General features: G+C 57.1%; 2 protein-coding genes across 5 annotated transcripts; one reads left to right on the top strand and one right to left on the bottom strand.

The window, feature by feature from the left end:
• Window positions 1–915: 915 nt before the first annotated feature.
• Window positions 916–14,425, bottom strand: GALNT6 (polypeptide N-acetylgalactosaminyltransferase 6). 3 transcript variants are annotated; one of them, XM_042797083.1, is made up of 11 exons: window positions 14,280–14,425; window positions 8,042–8,647; window positions 7,024–7,196; window positions 5,927–6,076; window positions 5,601–5,835; window positions 4,150–4,267; window positions 3,843–4,043; window positions 3,245–3,376; window positions 2,363–2,464; window positions 2,106–2,258; window positions 916–1,952 (listed from the first exon to the last, which is right to left on the bottom strand). In XM_042797083.1, the coding sequence occupies exons 2-11, from the start codon at window positions 8,527–8,529 to the stop codon at window positions 1,839–1,841; spliced, it is 1,866 nt and encodes a 621-aa protein (XP_042653017.1). In that variant the 5' UTR covers window positions 8,530–8,647; window positions 14,280–14,425; the 3' UTR covers window positions 916–1,838. The 3 variants fall into 3 exon arrangements, with proteins under 3 accessions (XP_042653017.1, XP_042653018.1, XP_042653019.1); XM_042797084.1 differs by lacking the exon at window positions 14,280–14,425 and adding an exon at window positions 13,359–13,432; XM_042797085.1 differs by lacking the exon at window positions 14,280–14,425 and adding an exon at window positions 11,806–11,846.
• On the top strand, window positions 13,046–20,767 carry LOC116962757. 2 transcript variants are annotated; one of them, XM_032997493.2, is made up of 5 exons: window positions 13,046–13,141; window positions 13,565–13,632; window positions 15,157–15,433; window positions 16,407–16,912; window positions 18,043–20,767. In XM_032997493.2, exons 3-5 carry the CDS (start codon window positions 15,316–15,318, stop codon window positions 18,205–18,207), a joined length of 789 nt encoding a protein of 262 aa, XP_032853384.2. In that variant the 5' UTR covers window positions 13,046–13,141; window positions 13,565–13,632; window positions 15,157–15,315; the 3' UTR covers window positions 18,208–20,767. The 2 variants fall into 2 exon arrangements, with proteins under 2 accessions (XP_032853384.2, XP_042653020.1); XM_042797086.1 differs by lacking the exon at window positions 13,046–13,141 and having other exon boundaries at window positions 13,554–13,632.
• The last annotated feature ends 731 nt before the right edge of the window (window positions 20,768–21,498 follow it).

The raw sequence follows: 21,498 nt of genomic DNA, 5'->3' as shown, positions 1-21,498 counted from the left end.
CAAAACACACATGGCCCCAAAGGTCAGGGCCAAAAAATCCCTGGGTGCACCCCAAGTCTCCCTGGCTCTAGCCAGGCAGCCCCCATCCCTGGGGAGAAGATGCCACCGTGCTCTTGCATCTTCCTCTTCTGTGCGTCTCGGGCAGTCTTGTCACGAGTTTCTCCCAGTCTCAAGCCCCGTGGATGCCCCAGCTGAGGCTCTTGCACCACGATTCTTTGTGGAATGCCTCCCAGAGTTTTATCTGACACATGAACAGTGCCCGCATGGCCGTTGGGATGGGGAAACTGAGGCAAGCACAAGCAAGACCTTCACCCCCTCCAGAAAAACCCACCTCACCCAACACAGCCAGCACCGGAGCAGGGACCAGACACAATTTCCATGGGGCATTATTTTGAGGTTAAATGAAAAAACAGCATGGTTTGTAACGAAAACTTGATTCCTGGCCAAAACAGTTTTATTTTTTTCCCCCTTTAAAAAGAAACTGAGGCTGTTCTGGGGGGTGAACCCCCCTCATCAAGGTTTTAGCTCCACTGATGAAGCAGTTGCTGGAAAACAGTATTTGTGATAGTGGTGATTATTGGTTCACCCAGTCCAAAAAATATATGGAAAAAAAGAAAAGCACCTGCTGCATTTCTGCCCTTATCTCTAAGAAAAACATGAGACTTCATGGGGAAAATGGTCTCCAGGTAATCACTTACTTGCTTTATCAGCACAGCAGGTAACATAGTGAGGGACGGCAGTGAAGCCTCCACCCCAGCGCAAGGACAACCCAGTCCAAATCTGAACCACCTCAAATGTGACACCTCCCTGCCAAAGTGGCTTTAAACCCACTTTTGGACTGCACGAGGGAGTTTCCAGGGCAAGAAGAGGGAGGGAAATTAAATCAGGAGCTCAGAGGAAGCTGGAGACAGGGTGTCCGTAAAATAAATCATCTCTTTATTTGAGGTTGTGTATCCAAAGACAGGTTCTCTCACCCCCACGCCACTTCCAGGAGGGATCTTCCCCCCCACTATAAATGAAATGGCAACAGAAGCGGCAGCTACATTAGTTGGGCTTGAAGAAAACCAGGGGAGGAAGGAGATCTCGTGCCCGGGTGCTGGCAGGAGCCTCTCCGGGAGGATGCCGCAGTGGGTTCGAGCTGTGCCATCCAGGGAAAACCCTCCTCCAGATCAGCACGACGAGCAGAATCGCACCCAGGAATTATCATCATATAATAACGATAAAAAAAAAACCAAACCTAACTTCCCCTTCCCAAATCAAGCCCGATATCTAAGGCAAACAGCCCAACTTCTCCCATCCTGGCAGCAGCGATGCACGATGCCCGCAGTGCTGCAGCGGGCGAGGGCCGGGTCCCGGCACGGCCCCGGCAGTACCGGGGGGGATTCCCTCGCCCCTACGGGGCCACCCTGCCACGGGATGAGCCGCACGGCCGGTCACCATCCTCCTCCTCACTGGCAGGAGCTTCCCGCCCGGCTTTCACGTGCAGGGCAGCACGGCTGCGTTTTTAAATGCCCAATATGAATTGAAAAGGCTCTGGCTGGGGCCGTGGAGGGGAAGGATGAGCAGCAGCTGGTGCTGAAGAGCATCCTCAGGCACCTCTACGACTGCTGGGTTTGGGGCTCTATGGGGTACCGCCAGCCGAGGTCGGCTCCCCGGGCTTCCCCGCTCCAAAGGCACGGGGCCGAGTTCAAGGCAACCATGACATGCAGCATATTTAAGGCTTTTGCTTCTTAAATAAAAAAAAAAAAAAAAAAAAAAAAAGGGAAGTTTTTTTTTGAATTCTGGTTTCCTGAGCATGGTTGGGGACGGTGAGGGGCTCGGGCCACTCTGCTCCCTGCCTAGGTGAAGGACCAGAGCTGGTGCGGGTCCGCTGGGTCGCAGGGAACCATCGCCGGGTGCTTCCCTCGTGCCGTCAAGCACGTACCGGAGGCCGGGTTTTTAACCAGCCGGTCCTGCCAAAAAATAAAGACGCCATCAGCTCAGCAATGTTGGTGGCACGAAGAAAGGATGCGACCACGGGGAAGCGGCAGAGCAGCAGCATCACGGCGGGGATGATGCCACCCCGCGCCTCGGGCGATTCCCGGGATGGAGGTGCCTCTCCTCACCTGCGCCAGGTCCCACTCCTCGCTGCCCGGCACCCGGCCGGGCTTCCCCCGGTACTGGCAGTCACCCAGCTCGGCCGAGCCCGAGCCTGCCCGCAGGCAAAGTTCCTTCCCGATGTTGTGCCGCAGCTCCCGCTGGCTCGTGTACTCAAAATACTGGGGGGCAAGACCACAGAGGGGGGTGTCACACTGCTGCGCCCCGAGACAGTAACCCCCGGGGGAAAACCAGGGGGCTTGCAGGCGGGGGAAATGGTGCCCACCTGGTTGCCCCCCATCCCGTGGCAGGGGTACATGATGAGTGGTTTCCCACCGTGGTTGTTCTCACCGACGTCCAAGCAGCTCTTGGTGCCCTCGTTTTTTATCTGCAGGGTGGGGGGGGGGGGGTGGGGAAGGGGCAGGGTCATGAGTTGGGCTCCGAGGTTCCCGAGCAGGGACCCGCCTCGGGTTTGGGCTTTGCGGAGCAATTAATTCTCCCTGCACAAACACGATCCCGGTACTAGGCGCCGTGTCCGGGTCCCCTGACCTTTCCAGGACGTGAGGAACGCCCGCGCCAGTGCCTCCGTCCCACCGAGTCAAAGGTGAGAGCCGCCCGGGATGAGGTTCCAGGAAACAAAGGTGAATTATAACCCGGGTGGGAGCCAGCGCCCGGACGCCACCGTGTCCGACGGCTGCTTTCACGTCGCTCTGGCTGAGGTCAGACTCAGACCCCAACGCCCAGCTCGGAGGAAAGGGGCTTTTCTTGGCAGCTCCCTCCCCGGGACAGGGGAGCTCCGCACCCTGCCTGGCCTCAGCTTGGTTTTACAAGCCCACCCTGTGCTGTGCCGTGCTGTGCCTGCAGGGTGCTTGTGGAAGTTTTCAGCTCTTTCGCCGCTGGATTTAACCCAGTGCCACCTCCCCACCGGTCCCCCACCCTGTAACTCGTTCCAAACCAGCTCTGCTGGATTCCAGCTTTTTCACTGTCAGCCAGAGCCCGAACCGGCCCCGCCAGCCGGTGACAGACTGACAGGGCTGCACCAAACCCCGCCAGCACGCTGCTTTAAATGCAAACCTCCCAACCTCGGCCTCCTGGGGACTTCACTGCCACGGCTGCTGCTCGCCAAGGACCGAGCCCAGGGGGGTGCTCTGGGCACCCCTGTACTTACCGCTCCATAAAAAGTGGGAGTCAGGTCAGGGACGAACATCTCCGGGTAGACAGTCTGGAGGTACCAGGTGAAGTTCTTGCAGTGGAGCCGTTCCCTCAGCTTGTGCCGGTCTGTAATGTCACCATACGTCTTCTATCGACAAAGTCACGTAAGAAAATTAAACTAACCTGCAAACCTGCAAACCAGAAAAACCCTCCCAGGCCAGGGCTCAGAGCTGAGGAGTGCTCCCGGCTTTGTCATCGTCCATCACCCTGTGCCCAGGACTGAGACTGGTGGTGGGATCTTGGGGGACGTCCCGGGTACCTGGCAGGTACCCTCAGGCTCTGGCCGCTCACTGAGAGGGCTGGGACATTTTGTCATCACAGCACAACATTTTGGTGTCATAAAAAAAAAAAAAAAAATCGATCTTTTTCTACTAAAAAACATTCCAGCCAAATACAAGAAAAAAAAAAAAAAATCACTTTTTGGCTAGTTCTTTGATGTGCATTTGCCTTCCCACCTCCAGGCTGAGCCCACCTCCTCCCTCTACTCGGGCTTGAGCTCCCAGCAGGATCAGCCCACCCCAGAAGAAGTCGAAGCCCACCAGTGTGCCTGGTACCTCTCTGGCCATCTGCGCAGCTTGCTGGTTCCTCCTGTAGAAGATCTCCTTGTAGTCGTCCATCCAGACCTCGGCCAGGCGGACCAGGTTCCTGGAGATGACCTGGGTGCCCTTGGGGAAGGTGTGGGGGCTCTTGGAGCGGAAGACGTGACCCACGACGGAGCAAGGGATGATCTCGACTTGACCCCCGCACTGCCAGACCTACGGGGAGGCAAGGCCCGAGACGTGGGGGGTCCAACCCCCCCGTGCCCCCGACAAGGAGCACTCCCGAAGAGGCCCTTTGAAGATGGCACCGACCCATCCTTACCCTGAAGGACATCTCCACATTCTCGCCCCCCCAGATCTCCATCTGGTCGTCGTAGGAGCCGATACGCTCGAAGTAGGACCTGGAGATGGCAAAGAGGCCACCGGCAAAGGTCGGGGACCTACAGGGCAGGGAGAAGAGGGGTAAAATAGAGTTAAAATAAAAATAGGAAAGCAGAAGTGTGAGTTCTGGGGACATCACGGCCCTCACGGGTGTGAGCACTTTGCAGCTGTGTCCCCCCATCTCCCTGCACCATCCAGCTGTGCCCCAGATGTGGTGGCTTTGGCGGAGGGGCTGCCAGCAGCGGCCGGAGGTGGCAGTGGCGGCGTGACACCGAGGGGCCTCACCACCAGCTCTCGACTCCAAGTGAAAAGAGGATATTGTTACCAAAAAAACCCTATCGCCCAAATGAAGGGGGGAGATTAGAGCTCTGCGGCCGGCGCCCCATTCACTCGTTCGGCTTCTCTAATCTTTTCCATCTGATCTTTAGAAGAGGCTGGAACAGAAACTTGCTTTTATTCAGGAAAAATAAAAAAAAAAAAAAAAAGAAAAAGAAAAAGGATTTGCTGAGCTGCTGTGTCCCTGCCAAGCGGAGATGAGACGCTGCCGGGAGCCAAACCAACAGCTTGTGGTAAAAGGCACCTTTAGTGGGACAGGGACGTCTCCCGGGTGACCTCTGCACAAAGCCAGCCCTGCCACCGGCCAGGGGACGGGATGCAGACGGGGCCAGGCAGGGTGTCCAGTATCTCCCCGTGGGAGCACCCAGCTTATCGAGGGGCACCACTGGAGAGGTGCAGCGGGAGAAACAGTTCAGGGTTTCTCTGCATGCAAAGTAAGGGGATAGAATTAGGGGGTTTGGTGCAGTCTGATCCACAGGTGACATATTCTTGCTGCTGTGCCAGTGCAGGTGCCCACCCTGTGCCCAGGTAGCTGGGTACCCAAGACAGAAGACAGTGATTAAACCCTTAACGAGAGACTTTGCAGGAGTGGAGAGATGGCTGGAGGCAATGCAAAGGTGTTTTTGCAAAAGGTCCTTTATGGCTCCCCATTTGCCAGACCCCAGGGCAGGTTTCTCCTCTGCCAGCCCCACAGCCCTGACCATGCCTGAGCATCCTCTCCCAGGCACAAACCACCCGAGATCCCTCAAGCCAAGCATCCCACGGGGGAAGCTCTGCTGGGAAGGGACAGCATCACCCACCCAGAGGCACCAAGCCCAACAGGGAAAACACCGATTTGTTGGAAGGAGCAAAAGCAACTGGAGGAAGGGACAGTTGCCCGGCACAGGGTACCCAGCTCTTTGCCACCCCTGGCTGTCCCTGCAGCAGCCACGCATGCTCAGCCGGTTCATTTTGCGGCTTTTGGGTCTGGACACGGCGTTCCCAGGGCTCATCCAACCTTTGCTACCATCACGCCAGCCCCGAAGTGGATAAAAATGCCAACTTGCGATGGCTTACTTGATGGGGAAGGTCTCATCCTTCCTTCGCTGCCTCTCCCGGGGTGGAACGACCTCCCAGCCGAAAGTCAGGCTCCAGTCGAAGTTGCCCCGGCTGTGCTGTTTGCCGTTCTGGACGGGCTTGGAAAACTCAAAGGTGTTGAGATCGATGGTGGCGATGTCGGGGCTTACGACGGCCGTGGGCTCTTCGGCGATGCGGGATAAGAGGGGCTCCAGCCAGCCGTGGAAACACTCACCTGGGGCGTGGCGAAGGGTTGGCCACTGAGTGGAGACAACTTCACTTCTCCCCAGGGCTCTGGGGACCTCCAGGAGGTGGTGGGTACTCACAGTGGGCATCCAGGAAGGTCAGGACCTCCCCGCTGGCCACGCTGGCCCCCAGCAGCCGCGCCGTGATCAGTCCTTTCCGCTCGTCCTGCCGCACGACTCGCACGATCTGGAGCTGCTCCACGTAGCGATCCAGCTCGTCCTTCAGGTAGTCTGGGGGGGGGGGGGGGGGGGGGGGGAAAGCAACCGGCTCTGTTGGAGGGGGGTAGATGCTGGTTCCTGCCCCGCACAGGAGCTGCTGCTCAGACCCTGCACTCAGGTTCAGATCCAGGGACACATGGAGCCTGCTTTCCCCCAAATCCAAGAGTGGTTTTGGCTAAAGAAAGTGAATTTGGCAAAGCAGCTGGCCACCCCCCCCCGCCTAATCCCCCACTAGCGAGGGATTAGGGGAACGGCGGGGTGAGAAGGTCTCCTGCCCCACAGCTGAAGTGCCACTGGGACTAAGTGGGGGAGCTGCCACCGAAGGAAGGAACAGCAGACAAGGTGTGACCAAAGGAAATGGAGATTTCTCTCCGTCTTTGGCAGATGCAGCCAAGCCAAAAGCTGGGAACGGCCAAGCGAGAGCTGGCGTGTCCAGACACCTGCCCTGGGAAGGGACCCAAAGGCCGACCTGCGTCCCCGCCGCAGCGGGAGCCAAGCTCGCGGGCGATAAAGCCCTGCACCTCCCCGAGGTTTCTGCTCCTTGGGAGCCCGCGCAGACACTGTGAGCAGAAAGGGAGAATTTATCTCCGGGGCAAGGGCAAAGTCCGCTCCTCCCCAGCGCCCTGACACCGCACCACATCATTAATTTGCTCGAGGTGTAGCTAATGAGGATTGCAGCCTGCCGGGCAGGCCGGCTGGCAGATGAGGTATTTGCAGGATGCGGGAGGAGCGCCTGGTTTTTCCCCAGGGCTGGGTTAACAGCAGTGCCAGAGAAGGGGAAAACCCCGACGGGCCCTCCCAGGCAGACGCAAAACAAGGTGGAAAAGCTGCTGGATCCACCCCGGGCTGCTCGGAGACTCGGCATGAGCTGCTGCTCCGCCGAGTGCCTCCGAACTGCTGCTCCCGGGGATGGAAGGATGTTTGGCACCCCCCTGCACCCCACCGCAGCTCCCACCCACCATCCGTGCTGGCGTCGTCCACCAAGATGATCTCCTTCAGCAGGAGGGCCGGCGAGGCGTGCAGGACGCTGTACACCGTCCGCAGCAGCGTCGACCACGCTTCGTTATGGAAGACGATGACGACGCTGGTGGTGGGCAGGGGGGGGCACCGCTTGAATTTCTGGTCGATGCACCTCCAAGAGAGAGAAAGGGAGGTCTAAGCGAGACGGGGGCAGGGCAGGAGCACGACAGAAACGAGACACCCCTCATCCCCCCCAAACCCCGCGGCAGGGGAGCGGCTCCCAGCCCTGGCAGCTCTCGGCTCGTCGCCGCCGCTTTGATTTCAATTGATTTCTACGCTCCCCCCGCTGCCGGCCGAGTGAATCGCATTCCTGCTGCCCGCCCAGCCCCGGTGTCCCCCCCATTGTCACCGCTACACCTGCTAAGCACGGATAATCGCCTGCCAGCACGGGGAGGGGGGGCTGGTTTCCAAACCAGGGCTGGGTTTCTACCTCCCATTCAAGTCTTTTTTCCACCCCAAAATCCGCCCCCCAAGCCCACCCCCCGCGAGCAGGCAGGGGTTGGGGGGGCCGTGCTTTAATCTGGCAGCCCACGGCCAGAGGGCAGGCAAGGAAATCTCTTGAGTTTATGTCGCTTCCTTCACCCCCCCCCCCCGGCCCCAGCGGGGGCTGAGGCTGTTCCACTCGGCTAAGAAAAGAAAAAGTCCGATTACTGGAGCCGGCCGAAATAAAAGAGGGACAGAAGGGAAAGGGAGGGGAGAGGCCAGAGCCACCCGGCTGCTAGCAGGTATGCGGGGACACAAAGAGCCGCTGCTGGCTTTTGCCTGTTAAAAACCAACCCCAAGGGGACAAAAATTAGGGAAGTTAAACAAAGTAAAGCATTTTTTCAGCCCTCCCTTTGCTCGATCCCCTCCCAATGCTCGGCAACATCCCATCCCCGATCTGCTTTTACTCCCCCTTAAATTTCCCCATCGAGGGAGCAAGCGGGCCCGCGGGGCTCCCTGGGCGACGGCTCTTACTCCGGCGGGCGGCTGTCGGGGCCCAGCGCTCGCTGCAGGGAGATGCGGTCGCTGGCGAAGGCGTTGAAGCAATGCTTCTCGTAACCTCGCTCCTTCTCCTTCGTCTCCTCCGGCGTCCAGTGATCCTTCTTGAAGGCTTTGCCGTCGGCTCCGGGGCTGGCGGGGTCTTGGGGGGGTCTCTCCATCAGCGGCCGAAGCTCCGCCGCCGTGTAGACGCCGGGCAGGCAGGCGCGAGCGCCGGACGGAGGCTCCTGCTGCCGAACCGGAGCTCGGATCTGCAGCTTCGGCATCGAGTCTCGGATGTTGTTGACCGCCCCCAGCATCAGGTCAAGGACTTGGTCCTTCCCCTGGACAATATTCTTCAACCAGGGTTCCTCGCCTGGGTCCTTGTTCCCCACGTCCTTCTGCAGGATGAAGAGGAAGATGACGAAGACGGCACCTGCTAAAGCCACTTTCAAGGGGCTGTAGCGCCTCCGGAAAAGCCTCATTTTTTTTTTTTTTTTTTTTGTCTGTGTGGTTTCCAGAGGATCCTCTCTGTGGCGATGGGGTGTATCAGGGATGCGGGGTCCCAGGGTGCTTCATGATGATCTGCTCAGCTCCACTAACCTGGGGAGAAGGAGAAACAGCCACAGGTTAATTCACAGACTGGATGCACTTTGGGTGCATCCCCTTGATATTAACATATTAGTATTGTATTAATTATATATAAAGATAAAGTTCACTTCCTGCAAGCGCGAAGCAAGACCTCCAAAATTCACTCCCCCCGTGTTCCTTCCAGCCCATAAATCCGTGCTAAAAATAAAACACCAGGAAAAAGCAAAGTTCAGAAAATGCTGCAAGATGTGCTGAATCCAGTCACCACGAGCACGGAACGTCCAAGCACTTTCTCCTGCGACTGAGCCAGCTGCTGCTGCAGCATCCCCCCTGCAACCTCCCCACGCACGCTGGGAGCAGCGTAACCAAGCTAAAAGCAAGCCGCAAAATTCGCCGAAATATTTGTGGCTGTGTGGAAAAAGCCTTTCCCTGGGTATTTTTCCTGCCTGCAGCGTTGCTGGGAAGGAAAACATGTGCAGGACCCCACGAAGCTTTGGTTTCGGCTGACTTGGAGCAGCAGATTCGGTGTCCGGTGCGGTGGCCACCGAGAGCTCAGCGCTGGCTACAAAGCCTCCGCCGGGACCCGGCGGAAGCACCACGACCGGCCAAACTTTCCCAGAGTGACCAAACCTCCCGCGGCTGCTCTTTGTGAGCCGCTGCCGCCGGAGCATGGACAAGCTCCGTGGGAGCCATTCACCGGCACCTCCTCCTCCTCCAGTTTGGAGTGTCCCCCCCCCTCCTTTATCTCTTTTTTTCCTTTTCTTTTTATTGCCTTGGAAATGGTGCAGCCCTGGAGCGGAGAAGGGCACCTGCCAGCAACTTCAAGGGCGAGGAAGCTTTGGCTTGTAAAGGAGGAGGGCCGAGGCGGTCCCCGGGGTCACCGCTTTCAGCACCGCAGGGATCAAAGCCGGGGGCCGGACCACGCTTCACTGCCAAGGGCACCCGTCCCTGAGCCGTAGCCGGACCAGGAGGCACCGGCTCCATGCGGGGGGAGTGGAGGGGGAGAGCAAAATTAAGGGAAAAAAAAAAAAAAAAGAATTCCACATCAGTTTCTGCTCCTATCCGAGCAAAGATGCTCCCACCTCACTTGCGTTCCCGAGTCCTGATGCTTTTGTTGCAAGGTGCAAGCTGCTGCTGTGCAAGGAGGTGAGCGGTGAAGAGCAACCCATTTTGGGAAGGAAAAGCCCATTTCCACCATCTCCACATCTCTCCGAGAGTGTCCTTCCTGCCACGTTACTGTGACCATGTTAACGAAGCACGCTCATTAGCTGTGCGATGCTAATGAACCCCGAGGCGGCACTCGGGCACGCAGGGAGAGGATGCGGGTTTGTGCACAACGGCACTGCAGCTCCCGAGAGGGTCCAACCCCAACCCCCCTCCCCAATCCCTCCCCAAAAAGGGTCCAAAAACCAACACAAAACCTGCAAAAATTCCCCCCAAAAGCGCTGGGGTGGATTTCACAGCGAGCTGCAGCGTGAGCTCCCGGTGCGCTTGCGCTCTCCAGCCCTGCAAACCCACGAGGTTGACACTCTCCGTCCCATCCCGAAAATCCCATGTCCGGCCAGGGCTTGCCCTGCTCCCAGGAAAAACAGTGCCAAAAGTGTCACCCATCGGGTTTGGAAGATGGGAAAAGGGGTTTGGTGGAAGCATGGTGGCAGCCAGAGCATCCTTCACGGTGCGGGAGGGAGAAGTGGGAATTGAGAGATGCTCCTCTGGCAGAGGGGGAAGAAATAAGGGGGAAAATAAATAAATTAAAAGCAAATCAACACCGACGTGCCACCGTGAACAAACAGGGCGGCTGCAGTCGAGGTGGCCAGGCGCCCCACGTGGCAGCGGGCCGGTGGCCACGGCTGTGCCGTCGGGATTTCAAAGCGCCAGCAGCGGGAAGCGGGGTGCAACCCTGCCGCCGCCTGCGACCCCGGCTGGGGGGAACGCCGGGTCCTTCCCGGCGGTGCCGAGAGACGGGGGGCACCGCCGGCGGGATCCCGCTCCTCGCGCCCGTTTTAGGAATCGGTGAGGTCAGGGGGGGTGAGGGGGAAGGGGGGTGCTCGGCAGGAAGGGGGGGTCCCATGGGCCTCCCAGCTGCTGGCCTCGCCCTGCTTGGGATGAGCCCTCGGGGGTCCCAGACCCGCTCGGTGTGCTGCGGGGCCAGGACCCCCGGGGACGGGCTGGGTGCCCTGCCGGAGGGGTGCTGGGGTGCCCCGGGGGGATGAAGGGGGGGCCTGATCCTGCCCACGGCGGTGCGCGGAGCCGCGCAGCCCCGGGGAGCAGCTGGGCCGCCCCGGGGGGCTCCGTCCCGGGACCCCAGACCCTTCCCCCGGGGCGGGGGGGGGGAGCTCCGTACCGGGAACCCCGCACCGGGAGCCCCCGCACCCTCTGCTCCGGGGGGCTCCGTCCCGGGACCCCAGACCCTTCCCCCGGGGGGGGGGCGGGGAGCTCCGTACCGGGAACCCCGCACCCTCTCTGCTCCGGGGGGCTCCATCCCGGAACCCCAGACCCTTCCCCCGGGGCGGGGGGGGGGAGCTCCGTACCGGGAACCCCGCACCGGGAGCCCCCGCACCCTCTGCTCCGGGGGGCTCCGTCCCGGGACCCCAGACCCTTCCCCCGGGGGGGGGAGCTCCGTACCGGGAACCCCGCACCGGGAACCCTCGCACACCCTCTTCTCCGGGGGACTCCGTCCCGGGACCCCAGACCCTTCCCCCGGGGCGGGGGGGGGGAGCTCCGTACCGGGAACCCCGCACCGGGAACCCCCGCACCCTCTGCTCCGGGGGGCTCCATCCAGGGACCCCAGACCCTTCCCCCGGGGGGGGGAAGCTCCGTACCGGGAACCCCGCACCGGGAACCCCCGCACACCCTCTGCTCCGGGGGGCTCCGTCCCGGGACCCCCCCCATTCCTTCCCCGAGCGGGGGAGCTCCGCACTGGGACTCCCCGCACCCGCTTCCCCCGGGGCGGGAGCTCCGCACCGGGACCCCCCGCCCCCGGGAGGGGAGAGGGGGCTCCGCACCGGGACCCCCCGCCCCCGCTTCCCCCGGGGTGTGGGGGCTGCAGACCGGCCCCTCCCCCGGGGCACCCACGGATCTACAAGCACACCCAGGCCGGCACCGCAGCACCGAGCTCCCCCCGCTCCCCCCATCCCGGCGCCCCCCCCGCCCCGTCCCCCCCCCCTCACCCAGCTCCGCGGCGGGCGCGAGGCCGCAGGTGCCGTCCCGGCGGGGCGGGGCGGGGCCGAGCGCGCGGGAGGGGGCGGGGCCGCCGCCGCCACCTGCTGCCGCCCCGGGGCTACAGGTGCGGGGGGGGGGGGGGGGGCGGTGCCGCCGCGGTCCTAGCGCCGCCCGCCGACCCCGCGCCGGCGGGCTGATAGCGGGGTACCGGCGGGGAGCGGGGCCTGGGGGGGCCGTGTGGGCTGGGCGCGGTGGGTACCGTGAGCGGCAGGGGCCACAAGGGCCTGGCGCTGGGCGGGGTGGCGGCCACGGGAACATATAGGGGCCATAAGGGCCACGGGGACCCGGCACTGGGGGTGGTGGGAGCCACGGGAACCTATAGAAGCTATAGGAGTGCGACCCTGGGTGTGCTGGGGGCCCGTGGCACTGGGGGTGCTGCCAGGTCCCACACTGCCCGCCTGCTGGGTGGCAGGGAGAGAGGCACCAGCACGGTGCGAATGCCCTTCCTGCCTGCGCTTGTTCCCCGCTTTATGCCGCGTTTGTTGTTATTATTCTTATTTATTAATTATTCCGTGGACGCTGCAGAGCGTCCTGAGCTTCCTGGCTTGGCGGCAGCGGTTCCCTGTGGCTGGGAGTTTCTTTACTGTCGGTTTGACCAGGATGAAATAATTGCTGGTAATTTTTTTTTGTGATCACCCTGGTCGCTGTAAATAGACTGTCAACACGGGAACTCGTTAATTATTCCCATTCCTCTATGTCATCCCCTGTTAGTCTGTCTCTCCGTGTCGACCTGCCGGTTGCACCGCTTTGCTGCTCCCCACCGGCGCCCCGAGCCCACGCTTGGGGACGACCCCGCGATCCCCCCGGGCACGCCGTGGGGAGGCAGCCCCGAACGGCGAGCCCCCCGCCCCGCGCGCCCCGCTTCCCACGTCCTCAAGACCCGCGTTTAACACTAGAGGGTGGTGTCTTCGTGAAAATTCAGCCCGAGGATCAGCAGCCGCTAGGCGCGGCGTGAAAACTCTGGAAAATCCAGGTGAGGTATCGGTGGTGCGAGAGCCGCCCAAAGCCCCTTCGGGGATGATGTGGCGGGTACAGCCCCGTCGGCGAGGGGATCCTGTGCTTGCAGGGAGGAGCAGGAGCAGCCCCCAAACCTGTGCACCCCAGGGGAGGCTGCGGTCGGGACGCGCGTGAGGGCAGAGAAACAGGAGGGTGATGGGGAAACCCCGGCGGCTCCACCCGCACCCCGGAGGGATGAGCCCTGAGTGGGTTTTAATCACCCAGCTGAGGATTTGGCTTTGGCTCCTGCACTGTACGGAGGATTTGGGGGATCTGAGCTGGAGCAGAGTGAGTATTAATTTGGATTATTGGGATATCAGCTTGAATATTAGCTGCCCTACAGGGGATAAGTCAGGCAGGGCTCCGGGGCACTGCAGATGCACAAATACCCATCAGCCTCCATGTTAAAGCACTAACAAGTTGCTAGAGAAAGGCAAGGGGAAACTGAGTCACGGAAAAGGCACCTTCCTCACCCAGCGCAGCGCAGAGAGGAGCCAACACTCACCCGCCATGAGGCCACCCTCGGCATTCACAATCGTCTCCTGTGCTTTTCAGAGCTAAATTTAAACCCTGGGTTCGTGCAGCGGCTGCCTGTAATTCACTGCTGCTTTGTTTCCTGCCTTGCTGCTGTGCAGAGGTTTCGCTCTTAGCACAAAAACTGAAGGGGAAATTCCCTACCCCAGAGTTTGCTGCTGCTGAACTTTTTTTCAGCTGTGACTTGCCGAGCCCGATGTCACGCCGCGGACGCCTGGCCAGGGGAAGGAGGCCCCCCCTTCAGAGTAAGTGAGCTTCTGTGGAAAATTGAGCTTTTTTAGCTTCACAGGGTCCACGCTGGGCTGTGTCATGGGGGACGGGGTGGGGACAGGCTTTTCACCGCGTTAAACCAGCCCCGTTCCCTGGCACCGAGGGAGAACAGGGCTGAAGGCAGGTCCTGCCCCTCAGGGTCACTCCGTGAACCTGGAGCATCTGATTTCCCCGGGATTTTTATGCTCTCAGATTGCTTCCTTTAATTGCAATTTGTGAAATGCTTTTCAGGTTACGCAGGAGATTAAAATCGCCTGGTGCACCATCCTCCTAATGTCACAAAAGTAATTTGCAGGAAATGAAGAAGCAGTTAACTACTGAAAAAACCAGCAGGGATCATACAAAATCAATACAGGCTTGCTTGGGAATGACAGTGCCAAATCACACACTTCTTAATAATTAATTGGCATAGTTATATATAACTCTCAGGCAAAACATAGCCTCTTAATCTTTAATTTGATATGTTAGCTGTGGAGTTAGCTGCTTTGGAGGGTGAAAAATGTTTATCCTTGTTTTAAAGAATCATTGGGACCCAAACAGCCGAATTTACAATGCAGTTATCATCATGGCTTGTTTGTGGTGTGAGAAGCACAGAAATACCTGCACTGGAAGCGAACCTTACCATTCTGTCTGCAGTTTTCCTTGTGCTGGGTGTGTTTCCTTCGGGTCGGTCGGGATTTCTGCCCTTTGCCCCTATCGGGGAATCCACATCGCCCTGACCGTCAGAGGAGGCTCCATCAAACTGATCAGCTGAGCCCCTAATTACAGAGCTGCAGCTTAAATTTGCAGTGCTGAGCAGCAGCAAACCTGGAAAATATGACAGGAAGCAAACCCGATTTGCATATTTATGCTAATCGAGATTGCACGAATCTTTCAAATTAGAATGTACTTTGCAGATGGCTTTCAGATTTGTACTGAGCTTTGGTTTTATTTATTATCTTTCAGACTGGTAATTGGCGCAATATGATAAAACTGGAAAGTCTAATCCACAATACAGCCATTAAAGGAAGGAGAAATGTGTTGAACACAATGCAGAGAGATTTTTCTTAGTAGTAACAATATTGGGTTAACACATACCGTGTGGGCATGAGCTAGATTTTAATTTGTAGGGGATATCTGAGAGCAAAAGTTGCAGCTTGGGGCTGAGCATCTCAAGAAAGAGGAATTGTGGCCCCAGGCTCGGATATTGTTCCCTGGATGGGATTGTTGTCCGGAGTTTGTTTGCTCTCATGCCACTGCACAAAAAATGAGATCCCTTGGTACTACGTGAATGAGCAGTGCAACTTTTTCCAGGTAGATTTTTCAACAAATGGGACTTTTTGGTTGTTTGGAGCTGAGGTCATGGCAGCTGTGGGCTGAGAGGTGGAAAAGCCCAGCTTGGCTGTTCAGTTATCCCCTGACTCGGAAAGAATCACTTCTCTTTTCAGGTTTGTTTTTTTTTTTTTTTTTTTTTTTCTGTGTAAATTGTAAGAGAACTGGGAGTGCTTCCTTCTTTGCAGTTCTGTGCGCATGAGCACGTGGGATTTCCAGGGATCCCAGCACGACCAAGCCCGGTCCTCCCCGTCCCACCAACTCGGCGATAACCTTGGTGGCTCCTTGCTGCCTTTGGATAACACACAGCCGGTCATTTCCTCATGCTTTCCTCCTGATCGGGCACGATGGAGATGGAAGAAATATTCCTCCAGCTCTGTGAGGAGGTCGCCAGGCTGCAGGATCTGTGCACCAAGCAGGGGAAGCTCCTCCAGAAGCTGACTGCCAGGAAGGGACCCATCCTCGGTAAGTACCGGAGGGGGCACTGGGACTGCAGATCCAGGCTGACAAGTGTGATTTGAGCCTTTGTCCTGATGCTGGCAAGGAGTTTGCTGCGGAAAGTGGGGATAATGTGAAGCTGGTTTATGGCAGAGACGCCCTCTGCAACCCATGCTGGCTGTCGTGGCTTTTTGGCTTCACCTTCTCCATCAGATGTGGAATAATGTGTGCATGCGTCTGCTTAGAGTCACGTCAAAACTGCCGCAGGCGTGCCGCTGCTTATTCACACATCTTGCCCCTGGGGAGAGGGGGAAGGAGCGTGGGGCAGATGGTACTCATTGCCTAGAGTGATTTTGGGAAGCAGGAGCCTCCACAGCCTGGAAACCACCCAGGGTAATGTTCTTGCCCTCCCCAGCAGCCTCCCTGGTTTTCCAAGAAATCTCCCTCCTGGTCCCCTGACTGTGGCCCATGTGCTTGTCCGCCCCCCCAAGCAGTCACATCACTCCCGCAGGGTTTTGCACGTTGTTCCCAACCTTAGAGGGTGTTTTCGGTGGTCAGGAGGGATTGCCTCGGGCCGAGAGCTGCCATGTGCTGTGAAACCAGCAGCCTTGTGTGCTCCCCACCTCTGTGCTCGCCTCCTCTCCCCACAGCTCTGCTGTCTGTGTGTCCTTCCCGGGGCTGGCGTGCAAATGCATGTCTCCAGACAGGACCTAAACCAAAGCCGTTACTGGGATAAGCAGTATGGATTTGGGGGGATGCAGCGATGTCGCAGTGTCTCCAAAGGGAGCTAATACTCTTCTGACTCAGGCCTCTCTGGCTGTCCTCAGCTGCCTTTTTTTTTGCTGGTCCAGCCTCGTGTTTAATTGAGCATGGAGACAGACGAGTTTTGACAGCGAGGAGGTAGTGCCTGGCTGTTTCACAAGCATAAAAGGAAAACGGGGCAACGGGAAGGGAAGCGAGAGTCCCAGGAATCACCGCTCTGGCTTGCTTTCTTTCAAAGATCTCCCCATGTCACTGCCGATCCAGTGCACAGAGGACACGGTCACAGAGGAAGGAGGGAGGCCGCCGGTCAGCCCCCAGAAATGCTCAGAGGCCGCGGCGTCCACTGCCTCCGACCCCGAGGGCTCTGCTCGTGCCCTGGAGCAGCCGCCCGCAGCCAGCACGCTGCCCGGCTTCGACGGCAGGTGCCCGCCGAGCGCCGCGAGCGCCGGCGTCTTCGCGGGTGGAACTGGAGGGGCGGCTCTTGCCGTAGCTTTCGGCAGCCACAGGGCAGAGAGGAGCGGGAAGGCGGACGTAGGCACGTGGCTGAAAGCCTGTAGGATGCTTCCTGCCGTGGGCTGCAGCCCGCAGGAATTGGTGGCACCAAACCCGGTTGTTGGGGACTCCTTCCTGACTCTCCTGGACCTCTATGAAGCCCCAGAAACCCTGCGGAGGGAAGATGCTCCCAGGAAGAGTGCTCTGCCTGCTGAGGCTAAAGTCCCAGTGGAGATCCGAGGACCTGTGAAGGTAAATTGTCAAGCTGATGGGGATTTTTGCTGGTGACTTTTGTGTGCTCTTCTGGGCATAATGGCATCTGTCTGTCTCCAGCATCCTCTCTATCAGCCCTGCTGTAGCACATGGGGAGCTGTGGCAGAGTGAAGGTTTATGGTTACGTCCTGGAAAAGTCTCTAGGCACCGAATTCTCTGGTTCCCAGTGGAATTAGGTACATAAAAGCCCCTGGGATCTGGCTGCCAAGCAGCACCTGATGCACGTTGGGAGAAGTCCCTCCCGTGCTCCTTTCTGAGGCACTGAGGGACCCCTGAAGCAGTCGATTCAGTCTTGGGGGGGGGAAAAACTGCATCGGCCTCCTTTGGATCTGCAAATTACACGACCTCTTAAATATTTCCTTTATTCTCTCTGATTTATATGCCCCTGAAAGGATGATTTCTAAAGAGATCCTAGACTTTGTCCCCTCAGTCATCCTGGTAGGCCTTCACAATATGTGTTACAGGTGGGACACCAACCCTGGACTTGGTGGCGAGGGTCCCTGTAATGCCAAGCCCATTTCCTTTCATTCCTGCTTCCAAAGGAGACCCTTCAAAATTATTTCATGACTGCTGTGGGTACATATCCATGGGGAAAACTATTGATTTTGAGCCTGGGCTATAGTTAGAAGCTAGTTTCTTTTTAAGAAGAAGGAGAAGAAAGAAAGAAGTGGAAGCAGCGTCTGTCTGGTAAAGCCCTGATGTGCTTTATCAGCACTTAAATGATAATGGCACAAAAAGGAAATTACAAATGTGCTCCAGTTTGCTTCACACAAAAGTACTTTTCTCATGTTCTGGCCTGGATAGTGACTGTAGCTGCTGAAGGATAGGTGATGGGTGATGGAGGGTGCTCAGGTGCCATACCGAGACAGGATCCTCTGCTGGATTTTGGCGAGGATGGAGCGAGGAGGGACTCAGACTCCCCCAGACTCCAGCACGGGGTAGCAGCCCTTTGCCCAGCCTTTCTGCGGGCAGAAAAACATGGTGTTTGCTTTTGGAGGCTGCTCTTTGGCGTGGCAGACCGTGGGATGGAGGCTGGACACAGCCAGGGGCTTGTGAAGAGGTTGCTTCTGCTGCTCCCACCGACTGCTTTTCCCCTTTGCTCCTCGCAGACGTCCTGGACGCCGGGCTGGATGCTGGAGGACGGTGTGCTCGGGCAAGGCGCCGTCCTCACCTCTGAAGATGCTCAAGCTTGTGACATTTGCCAGGAGATCTTCCCCTCGGATGCAGCTGGCCAAGCGGACTATTTAAAGCACGTCTTAGCCCATATGAAGTAGGACTTGTCTTCATGAGTGGAAATTCGCATATTTGCACCTCAAACAGTACAACGGGCTCTGGGCCTTCATGAGATCCTGCCGCTGGCTTTGCCTGGGGCCAGCTTGGGCAGCAGTCCTGGTCTGTGTAATCCAGTATGCTCCCAAATGCGGTCCCTGGTGTGCTGCTCGACGCTCCGAGAGTGTTTTGGCTTGTTGAGCTCTGTGGATATCAAAGCTGCTTCTCTCCTGGGGCCCAGATGTGTGTGGGGCTGGGCAGGGGAGCGGTAACTCAGTTGGAAATGGGAATTTTTCAAAATGCAGCTTTAACCGGGTGGAAATTAATTTTCCATAAACAGTTAGGGATGTCTAAAAAGTCACATTGGCTTTTTCCGAGAACGTTGGAGGTGGGGTGAGAGAATCACAAGGTTTTCATGGTCACTAAACCTGAACGGGCCTTCTGAGTGATGCCCAGCGGTGTGATGGCACAGACCAGAACGCACTTTCCAAATGTGTTACTGCGAAGGGCATAACCGAGAGCTCTTATTCCTCGTAAGAACCTTGTCAGCTCCAGCTCAGTGGCTTACGGGAGCTTAGCGGATCCCTCTCCAGGTGGGAAGAGGCTCCCCAGCCCCAGCCCTGGCGGGGTCGGCTCTCCTGGCTTGGGGCCCGCGGGGTTTGGAGAGCAGCAGAGCAGAAAGGGGCTCCTCCAGCACGGGGATGTGGCTGACACGCGTGTTATCCTCCTGTCTTTCTGTTTAGTCTCTTGGGGAGAACGTCTTTTGAACGAATGGCTCTGGGAGGTGGTGGGTGGGTGTGAGTGGGGGAGACAGAGGATGCAGCTTCTGGTTCTGCAGCTGGTTCTTCACCAGGGCCTGGATGTACCTCGCTGGGCTGTGGTTTGCCCTCGAGCAAGGTTTTGGTCTTGTCTTGAATGATAGGAACAAGTAATTGCATGTGAGGGTGTCATCCATGCGACCAGAATTAAGATTATGTTCGTGCCTTAACAGCACCTGCAGTCCGAGTGGTCTATAGTGCTCTCCATCAGTAGCTCTCCATGTGTTTTGCAAAGAAATTCACCCGCAGAGGTGGGGAAACTGAGGCACAAAGCACGGAGTAGCTCCAAATCCCCAAATAGGCCCTTTTTTGTTGTTTTGGTTTTATTTTTTTTGAGACATCTCATCTCGGGTCTTTGTGTTTTGCAAGTTGCTTCTGAAATGGATTTGGCATCCCATGTTTGAGGCAACTTGCATCGAATTCAACAGCCAGATCCTCCTCTCCTTCCATGGATCAGGACTAATTGCAATCTCCAGCTCCAGCGTCTTGTCTTTAGCAGATAATAGTCATGAGTCCAGTTTCTTCCCCGAAATAGAGCTGCATTTATGAATGTGCTGTGACTACGGCGGAGCTGATGCCAAACATCCGTGTGTCCCGGGGATCTTGTCCTTTCAGGCACAGTGTGCAGAGGGCAGGGTGCGGGGTTGACAGCACCCTGGCCAACCTGGGCTTCACGAGGGGCAAAACCATTTCTCCAAGAACTTTTTTCCAAGACAAATCCTACAGCATCTTTCTTCAGAGCCACAGCGCTGAGCTTAGTTCCTCCATTCACACAGATATTGGAGCTGCTTTCTGCCCTGGGCAGCATCAGGACCTTTATTTCGCTGAAGGTCAAAGTGAGTTTTCTCACATGATGGTGCAACTTTCCCGTTGACATCTCCAGCTCCAAGTTTCCTCCTGTGGCTCCTCAAATTAATGAGGCAGTTGGATGGCTTTGCAGTGTTTTGTGCTCCTCTATAGGGCCTGGAAGAAAATCTCTTTTCCCAGCCTCCTGAGTTACTGGAAATGCCAGATACGAAAGCAAACTGGAGCAAGAAGAGCCAGAAATTTATTTGATATAAAATTGTAACAGCCATCCAGAATTTGCTGGAAGGAAGAAACCCAGCCTGGTTCTTCTTGCTTTGAGAGCACGTCCAGTAAATTTAATTTAAAAATTGCAAGCACAGATGGCTTTTCTCAAGAGTCACAGCAACCGTGGTGCAGTGCTGGATTCCAGGAGCGGTTGTGCCGCGGCAGCTGCACTGCTGCACCGTGCTGCAGGTGCACGGAGGCACCGCGTTACCCAAATCGATGTGAAAAACCACGTCGGGCGTGCTTGGGGCTACCCGTGATGAAGCTTTCGCCTGATGCTCCGTCCCTGGTGACTAGGAATGATCGAGCAGTTGAAGTTCAACAGACTTAACTTCACTTCTTGGCCTTTCTCACTGTGCCTCGCTGTATTTTTAGATGTTGTGTTGTACGGTGCAATTAGTCACCCCCTTCCCAGCCAGATGGTCCACAATGACACAGGAACTTCTTTTTTTAATCTAGCACTTTCCACTGGCATGAATGTGCCTCTGTTTCCTAAATAACCTTAAGTATAGGGTGCTTGTCTTAAATGTGGAGAGTGGGTGGCATGTTATTGTTTTTGCCCAGGTTCGACTCACCGGTGGGTGTCTTTTAGGGAAAGGCCGGAGCTGGGTGAGGGAACTTTTCCCATAAGGAGAACTTGGAAAATCAAGACTGGATTAAATCTGCTTTAATTCTCGCTGCTGGGCGTGTGTGTCGGGCAAACACAAGAATATGTGCCTCCTTGTTTTCAAACCAAGGCTTGAAAAAACTGGAGCCGCCAGTAATGCTCCTAGTGAAAACCAAGCCAGCAAAAATGCAGCTGAAAACTACATTTGGGTGGAAGATGTTCAGTTGCTGAGTCTTCTAATTAAGGAGCCTGGGATAGGGTGAGAGAGAAGGGGGCTGCCCTGGTGCTGGGGGGAGCGTGGGTGTCCTGGCAGTGTGCACATATCCATGTACACACGTGTTCACACGTGCACGCACACAAGCTCTGTGCAGCCAGCTGTGTGTGAATGCCCCCAAGCTCCAATATCAGCCTCTTTTGGGGCCACATTTTCGGAGGAGCCAAAAGAAATGGGGATCCCAGGGGACAGGAGGGGGAGGTTTAATTCCTCTAATGGAAAAGTGATGAAAAATTTAAATTTCTGCAGCAAGAACGATATTTCTCAAAGGAAAAACCCTCTGACTACTGTGGCTGTCCCCAGTTTCTTGATCGTTCTGGGAATTGTCATCAGAAATAAGGGGAAGGGGGATCATCTGCCCCCCACCTGCAGCAGGAACCCATCTGCGGCCAGCAAGGATGGGAAGTCGCTAATGGCTCTGTTAATTAATAACTGACCCTCTATTTTCACCTCCCATTAATGGGAGAGAAACGTTTCTTGATCCCACTGCGTTTGAACGTGAGCTCAAGGAGGCCGAAACTGGAAG

Source organism: Tyto alba, unplaced genomic scaffold, assembly GCF_018691265.1.
Source record: "Tyto alba isolate M040663 unplaced genomic scaffold, T.alba_DEE_v4.0 Super-Scaffold_23, whole genome shotgun sequence".
NCBI lineage: Eukaryota > Metazoa > Chordata > Aves > Strigiformes > Tytonidae > Tyto > Tyto alba.
This window is presented reverse-complemented; position numbering and strand designations above follow the sequence as displayed.